Source organism: Grammomys surdaster, unplaced genomic scaffold, assembly GCF_004785775.1.
Source record: "Grammomys surdaster isolate TR1022 unplaced genomic scaffold, NIH_TR_1.0 126313, whole genome shotgun sequence".
In the NCBI taxonomy this organism is placed as follows: domain Eukaryota; kingdom Metazoa; phylum Chordata; class Mammalia; order Rodentia; family Muridae; genus Grammomys; species Grammomys surdaster.
Window position 1 is genome coordinate 10,460,001 of NW_021621113.1, and position 8,519 is coordinate 10,468,519.

General features: G+C 43.9%; 1 protein-coding gene across 5 annotated transcripts in view; it reads left to right on the plus strand.

Annotated features, from left to right (window-relative positions):
• Usp48 (ubiquitin specific peptidase 48) overlaps window positions 1-8,519 on the plus strand; it is a 64,052-nt gene that overhangs the window by 27,109 nt on the left and 28,424 nt on the right. For 3 of the 5 annotated variants that reach the window (XR_003710279.1, XM_028759560.1, XM_028759561.1), the window contains exons 12-14: window positions 3,605-3,802; window positions 4,792-4,906; window positions 5,869-5,999. Coding sequence is in view for 4 of the 5 variants with exons in the window: in XM_028759560.1 (XP_028615393.1) it covers window positions 3,605-3,802; window positions 4,792-4,906; window positions 5,869-5,999 (444 nt within the window). In the remaining variant the exon portion in view is untranslated. The remainder of the gene's footprint in view (window positions 1-3,604; window positions 3,803-4,791; window positions 4,907-5,868; window positions 6,000-8,519) is intronic. The other 2 variants (XM_028759562.1, XM_028759563.1) reach the window with 1 other exon arrangement.

Below are 8,519 nucleotides of genomic sequence, written 5' to 3' on the forward strand. Positions count from 1 at the left end.
AATCTGTTTCTTCCTCTTAGAGACCACCTTATACATCCTAAATTCATTATGCTAGTTGGCAGTAACTAGACAGAGTATCCCATTCGTTTCTTTATCACAATCTTTTCATAGTGGGAGGCTATTTATTACTGAATGGAATCCTAGGTCAGCACTCTGCACTCATGACCTGTAAAAACTTTTTTACTGTGGGCTGGTGAGGCAGCATAGGGGAAAAAAACACTTGCCACCAAGCCTGCTGACCTTGAGTTCACATTTCAGGACACACATGGCAGAAGGGAACTGACTCCTACAGGCTGTTCTCTGACTTCCCTGTCCTCACCACAAACACATAGAATGCAAGAAAAAAGAATATTTTTATTGCCAGATGTGGTGGTGTATGCTTTTAATCCCAGCGTAGGCTGGCAGATCTTTGTGAGATATAGGCAAGCCTGGTCTACCTAGCAAGTTCCAGTCTAGCCACGTAGTAAAGCCTTGTCTCATTTTTCTTCTCCTGTGAGATACAACATGTTTCTAAAGATCGGATTGGATTGCTGTGTTGTGTCTCTCTCTCTCTCTCTCTTTTTTTTTTTTGGTTTTTCGAGACAGGGTTTCTCTGTGTAGCCCGGGCTGTCCTGGAACTCACTCTGTAAACCAGGCTAGCCTCGAACTCAGAAATCCGCCAGCCTCTGCCTCCCAAGTGCTGGGATTAAAGGCGTACACCCCCCCCCCCCCCCCCCCCCCCCCACAGTCTCTCTGATTTTTAAAGTGCTAAAGTCAGCATGTTTTATCATGCCTTGGGTTGCAAATCTTAGCCTGTGAGCATTCCTTTTAAAGGCCGCCTTCCCTAAAAATCTTAGTCTCACCAGAAACTGCAACTCATTTGCCTCTGTTATTTACACTCAAAGGTGCTTGACATCTAGATTATATTTTTTGTGCTGTTATTATTCAAGACTCTTAAGTTTGTTATGTTCAAAATCCATTGGTTTTTATTTTTAGTTTTTGAACCTCGCTTTAAACTCACTTAAGATATTTGGCTTTTTTCAAGATGGTCTTAACTCTGTAGCTCAGAGTGGCCTCAAGTTCATAGCAATCCCCCTTCCTCATCAGGCTTGGTGCTAAGATTAGAGGAGGATTGCCACTCTGTCTAGGCCATGTTCTTTCATAGTTCTAGACACTGAGAGAGCCATTACCACAGCTAACACCTCCTCAGGAGTCTAGCACACACCCAACAGCTGGAAACTGGTTGGGTAAGGATAAGCAGGGTGCTAGAACTGTGGACACGGCCTCTGCTTATTCTTGCTGTTCTTAACTTAAGTTAGAAGTGCCCCCCCCAATCCTTGGATTTTATATTAATTCATTAAAAGCTAAAACAGCAAACAAGCTTCATTGTTTCAAGTTTTCAGTGGGATTCTAGTAGTGGATTAGACAGTTTGACTCTGATCCACCTGTCTCTGAGTCCCGATATTCACACACACGCACGCACACACACACGCACGCACACACACACGCATGCACACACACACCACACGCACACACACACGCACACACACCACACGCACACACACACACGCACACACACACACCCCACACACACACGCACTCGCGCGCACACACGCACGCACACACACACACGCACACACACGCACGCAAACACATCTTTAGTCATTCTAGGACCCCTTCTTATAGTATTTAGGTTCTTTATGTCTTTTGGGACAAGGTCTTACCCTAGCTCAAACTGGTCTGAAACTCAACATATAGCCCCTGATGGCCTTAAGCATGGTGAGCCTCTAGCCTCAGTTCCCTGGGGCTGAGTATCTTAATAGCTAAATTCATTTTATTATTATTATTGGTATTGTCCTTATCCTTTGTTCCTCTCCTCTTAGTTGCTGGAAAAACAGGACACCTGGAGAATTAGTCCTTGAATAGGACCCAGTATCAGGTGGCCTACTCTTAGACTTTGTATCAAGAAGTAGTAGCATCTTGGAAACTATTTCTCTTAGACAGGGTTCACCCCGGAAACCCCATTCTTTTAATTGATACCTTTTGATAAAGTGCTCATTAGGGAGACATTTAGAGTATAACTGGCTATGATCTGATTTGGGGGTTCAGGGCAAGACTGATCCTGGGAATTGAACATGGATGCAGGACACATCCAAATCTGTCACTTTTCCTCTGGGCTGTCCCTCACAAAGGCATGTGGATTATGGTTTTGCTTTCTCACTTATTTGTTGCTAATGCTGGGGATTCGGCCCAGGGCTTCCTCGTGTTAGATAAGTAGTCTCCATTGAACCCCAGCCCTGTCCTTGCTGTGCTGATAACTTGTAGGATGCCACAACCTTTACCTGTTCCATGTCTTACGGTCTCCTCTTACAGATACTGTTCAGATATATAATTAACTTTTCTATATCTCTTTTCTTTCAAAAAGCTCAAAATGCTTCACATATCTTATCTTTTACACTCAGCAACATCTCTCTGAGGTAGGTAGAAGGCAGGTATTATTACCTTCATTTTGCAAATTAAAGATCTGAAGCATAGTTAAGGGACTTGTTCACGCTCACATTGATTGTCTTGAGGCAGAACCCCAGTTAGACCTTGGTCTCACCTGGCAGTTGCCACCTCTCCTCTTGCTACCTCAGCACTCATCAGAAGAGGCCATGGCTGGACAGTTTGAGCGCAAAAAGGCATCTGACACATCTGAATTTTTTTTCCAAAAGACCGAAATGGTTTACACTAGAATTCAGTGGGTTTTAGCTTTCTGTATGTGTGACTCTGGGAGAGCGAAGCTGGTCAGAGCGAGCTTTGCAGTAAGTGTCTGCCCTCTCGGTTCACCAGAAGTAGCTCACAGCACAAAGTCATGAATTCAACCTCTGTATGTTTTCTCTTATGTTTTATGCTGGGACTCACTGGAGATTTTGTAAGTAATCAAAGCTGTCCCTTTATTTTTTTAATTTTGTCTTTTGTGGAAAAATTGGGACTCCCTCTCCCCAAATTAAAATTCATTTTGAGATAGCTGGTGTTCTTAATTTCTAAACTTCAAAATTATTCTGTTCTAGTGTACTGCATCCTAGAACTAGTCTCAAATATGTTATTTTCTTGAAATATATAATGAAATGAAGAGATCATAAAGATTTTGGGAAAGTTGTGCTTTTTCTTAATCAGTCCCAGCATCCCCTTGGATGCAGGAAATTAGAAATGAGCTTATGAAGTGTGGTTGTAGCTGACAAAGTTAATTTGGAACTCAAAGCTTGGTCCTAGTGCCTCATTTTAGTGTTCAGATGTGTATCTCATACTTATGAAAAGTGAGGAAGTGGTGGTTTTTCCCTTTAGCACACAGTGTCCTCATGGAAGCTCTGCTGTGCTCTCAGGCAAGGCACTTCTCTGGATGCCTCTTGTAGAATGTGGCTAATAATACCCGCCAGTCCTGTAGGGCTCTGCAGTTGTGTTTCCACACACAGCTGGAGCTCACAGGAGTGCTAGCTAACATGTCAGACACCTCCTAGCAGTTCTTCTGATCCTGCTGACTTTGAACAAAGCTTGCACTGTCTTTTGAGGACAATGGCTTGTATCACTTAGTCCAAAAACTGTAAAATTACATACTTGTCTTCGCATTTCTTCTCTCTCTCAGAGCCCTATGAGTTTGTCTCCCTTGAATGGCTGCAGAAGTGGTTGGATGAATCAACACCCACCAAACCGATTGATAATAATGCTTGCCTGTGTTCCCATGACAAGCTTCATCCAGATAAAATATCAGTTATGAAGAGAATATCAGAGTATGCAGCTGACATTTTCTATAGTCGATATGGAGGAGGTCCAAGACTTACTGGTAAGTCAGGGCATCTGCTCTGCTTGCAGAGCTTTTGTTTTTGAGGGAGTGCTGAGCCATCTCTCCAGCCTCTGCAGACTCTTTCAAAGAATCACATTTCAGGACCAATGGGATGGTCAGAAAGTGAAAGTATTTGCCACACTTTTTGCTGACCTGAACAATTCATGGGATCCCCCTGATAGAAGAAAACTGATTCTGTGTGGTCTTCAAGTGTTCTCATGTGCACTGTGACACACCCACACACACACACATTATATATCCACAGTAGTAATAAATGAAACTTAAGCACTCAATAAAAGAATGATAGGGGCTGCAGAGATAGCATAGTGGTTAACAGCACTGACTGCTCTTCCAGAGGTCCTGAGTACACTTCACAGCCACCACATGGTGGGTGGCTCAGAACCATGTAATGGTGGAGGGGAGGGTCCAGTGCCCTCCTGATGTGTCAGAAGACAGCTACAGTATATTCATTAACATAAAATACAGTAAAAAAAAATCACACTGCATGTGATTCCTTAAATATCTCTGCTCCTTTTTTTTGTTTGTTTTTGTTTTTTTGTTTTTATTTTTTGGTTTTTCAAGACAGGGTTTCTCTGTATAGCTCTGGCTGTCCTGGAACTCACTCTGTCGAGCAGGCTGGCCTCGAACTCAGAAATCCACCTGCCTCTGCCTCCCAAGTGCTGGGATTAAAGGCGTGTGGCACCACTGCCTGGCAGAATATCTTCGCTCTTGTGTCACGTCTGCAAAAAAAACCATTATTACATAATTAGAGGTCAGATGTGTTGACTTTTCCTGTTTCAGCTAGCCATTTGGTTATGAGTGTCTCAGCCCTGCTCTTCCTTATATAGAACTGATTTAGAAACTCACACAGGGGGTACACGTCATTTGTGCTTTAGATTTAAAATTGTTGTGTACTTTGTTCAATGCGAACCCATTCTGATGGGCAGTCACTGTGGGAATGACGTTTGTTTCTGACACCTTGCCTCTAGTGAAAGCCCTTTGTAAGGACTGTGTTGTGGAACGCTGTCGTGTACTGCGCCTGAAGAATCAACTGAATGAAGATTACAAAACTGTCAACAATTTGCTGAAAGCAACAATGAAAGGGTATGTTCCAGCATTGTTCCTGAGAGTCTGTGCCTTTACAAATTGTGAGAACAGGGTTGGCGGTTAGAAAATGGAAGGTAGAGAGCAGGCTGTCAGGTAGATCCTGTACAGGGAGCATGGCTCACATCTTGGTTCCTAGCACTTTGGAGGACAGCCTGCACTACATGAGTGAGTGTCCTTTAAACTTCTTTTACATTCATTTATTTTATGTCTGTGGATGTGTTTGTGAATGTGTGTGCTTGTGTCATGGAGCATATGCAAACATGACACGGGCACATGTCTTACTGAGCGCCTGTAGACATGAAAGAAGCCAACTTTCAGATGTTGCTTCTCTTCTCCCATGTGGGTCGTAGGGATTGACTGCTGTGCTGTATTTGGTAGCAAGTGCCTTTATTGCAGAACCCAGGATTCTTAACAAAAGGAAGAGCATATTTTTCTTGAATTTTCCATGGCCTTGAAGTTGAAAGGGGGAGCTAAGTGGGACATCCTTAAGAATGTCAAGAGTATTAGAAATGTATCCACCACAATTCCACAGCACCTGTCACTCAGCCAAGCGTGAAGTGCTGGTGTTGGCTGTACTCAGGTTTGTTATCTTAGTAGGCCTACGCCTGCTCCCTCTGGGTCATTCTACAAGGCATCCTGTGAGGCCTGGCTGTGTCTGTCTGTGAGGCCTGGCTGTGTCTGTGCGGCCTGGCTGAAGGTGATCAAGTTGAGTTGGATGTGGTTGGCTCAGATTGTAGTTTGAAGTCTGAGTATTGAGAATGGAAGCAGAAGTAACACCTGCAGCTCAGTAATGAGGTGTGCAGTGGCTCACCTCAGGAATTGGATTAAAACCAGTGGTGTGCTCAGGAGTTGATGTGAATGTCGTTATAGTTGTGGGCTTCAGGGGACGACAGACAGAAAAGAAGGGAACACTGAGAATCACCTACTAGGGTTTAATTAACACTCTCTCTTTTCCACAGCAGTGATGGATTTTGGGTAGGAAAGTCTTCCTTGCGTAGCTGGCGGCAGCTCGCTCTTGAACAACTAGATGAGCAAGATGGTGAGGCGGAGCAAAGCAACGGGAAGATAAACGGAAGTCCCTTCAATAAAGGTGATGGCGTGTCCATAGTGCAGAGTTAGGACCGTGTGTCTGTCTGTGTGTGTGTGTGTCCATACTTCCAGAGTTAGGACCCTGCGAGCGTGTGAGAGTGTGTCCCCACCGGGTTTCTCCCACCACCTCAGCTGATACTGCTGTTGCTCTGCAGATTTGTGTCCCTGTCTTCTCTTGAACATGGGGGTTCATGTCTGCTTAGAAAGTTGGAGTGTCTTGATGGCAAAGCTGCACTGTGGTCCCTTCCCCCATGTCCTCACCACTTTGGGTATCAGATGAGAAGTCTGACAACGCTGGGCTAGGGCCCTTTGTTTTTTGTTTGTTTGTTTTTGGTTTTCCAAGACGGGGTTTCTCTGTGTAGCCCTGGCAGTCCTGGACCTCACTCTGTAGACCAGGCTGGCTTCAAACTCAGAAATCCGGCTTGCTCTGCTTCCCAAGTGCTGGGATTAAAGGCGTGCACCACCACTGCCCTGCAGGGCCCTTTGCTCTTTTTCAGAGTAAAATTTTTTTTGAGTAAAATTGCCTAGATAAAAATTTATGTCCATGTATGTTAAAAACATTCATTAAATCCCAAGATCTCTTAGGGACAAAAATAATATCATATTTCAGCTATTACTATTTTACTCACAGACTCAGCAGGGCCTGAGGCCTCTTCTTTACAGCAATGAGCTCTGGGCTCAAGTGTTAACCTAGTTAGCCACATGCAGAGTTCACGACAGTTGTGTTCCGCCCTCAAGGGAGAGAACTCAATTCCAAAAGGCTCTCATCTCAGGCTGTTGAGCTCTGCAGTTTGGCTCAAGATAGCAGCCATTCAGCAGTGTGATCTATGCACCCTGCCCCGAGAAGGGCAGGAGGTGGACAGCTGATTGCTTGTCCATTCTTTGACTGAGCCCTGCTTTTAGACAGGAAATCTTGTTGTTTTAAACCTAGCAGTAGACAGATACCAAAGGAAATTAAGGCATTTACAGTGACTTTTAGGTCTCAAATGGAGATGGTGATCCTGTCTGGTACTAATTTTGAGGTTGGATGCACTCAAGGACGGTTAGTGACTTGTCAGCAGCTATTTTCAACCGAATTTTTGTTATTTTATGGGCCTGGGCTTGGAACCCAGGGCCTCATACTACATACATACATACATACATACATACATACATACATACATGTATGTATGTCTACTTTTTATTATTTCAGTATTTTAAGCTCTGTATTATCTACACTAAACATTAACTCTCCCCCCCCCTTTTTTTTAATTTTTAAAAAATTTTAACAGATTAAGGTCTCATGTAGCCTAGGCTGCTCCCAAAACTCTATAGCTGAGGATGACCTTTCTCCTCTGAGCTTCCTCCACTTCCCCACCACACCTTGCCATTCTGTTAGTTGCACTCCCTGCCTTTTGGAGGCAGGGTAATGTAGTCACAGTATAGCACAGTGAGCCTGGAGCCTGGAATCTCCCTGCCTTGCTCATTGCTGCAGTTAAAAGTATCCACTGCACCTGCCTGAGCACACAGCCCAGGCTGACCTTGAACTTAGTCTTCCTGCCGCTACTTACCACATACAGAGATAATAGGTGTGTGCGAAATAAATGCCTTTGTGTGTGTAGTGTTAGTGTGTTAATACTGTCTCCTGTCTTAACCCAGAAAGCATCAGTATGTGTCAGTATGATTAGGAAGTCACAGTCAATACCTGCCTTGTCCTTGCTCATCTACACTGTCACTGTATGCAGTTCTAGACACTGGAAGTGGACCAAAGGAAGAAGCCTTGAACATTTGGAAAGGGCTTTCTGGGTTAAGACAGGAGACAGTATTAACACACTAACACTAGTATGTGTCATGTAAGGTTTCTGCTCTTCAAGCCCTGTAAGAGTGGGTGAAGAGAGTGGCAAATGACACGGGTGACAATATTAGAGCTCGTAGGACTTGAAAATTTTCAGATTTAGAAAAAGCAATTTTTTTTTTGCTGTATTATATTTTTATTCCATTCATTCATTTATTTTGAGACAAAGTTTTTCTGTTTCCTGGTTGTTCTGGAACACTGCTTTATAGATCAGACTGGCCTTGAACTCATAGGAGGAGATCTGTCTGACTCTGCTTACTGAGTGCTGGTATTAAAGACATATGGCACCCATCCTTTTATCTTGCTTCTCTCTCTTCTTCCCTCCTTCCTTCCCTCCCTCCCTTCTCTCTCTCTCTCTCTCTCTCTCTCTCTGTCTCTGTCTCTGTCTCTTTTTCTTTCTTTCTCTCTCTCTCTTTTTTTTTGTTTTTGTTTTTTGAGACAGGGTTTCTCTGTATAGCCCTGGCTGTCCTGGAACTCACTTTGTAGACTAGGCTGGCCTCGAACTCAGAAATCCACCTGCCTCTGCCTCCCAAGTGCTGGGATTAAAGGTGTGTGCCACCACCTCCCGGCTTCTTTCTCTCTTTCTTCCTTTCTTTTGTTCTTTCTTTGTATTAAAAGCATATACACCATACCCGGCCAGCTTCCTTCCTTCCTTCCTTCCTTCCTTCCTTCCTTCCTTCCTTCCTT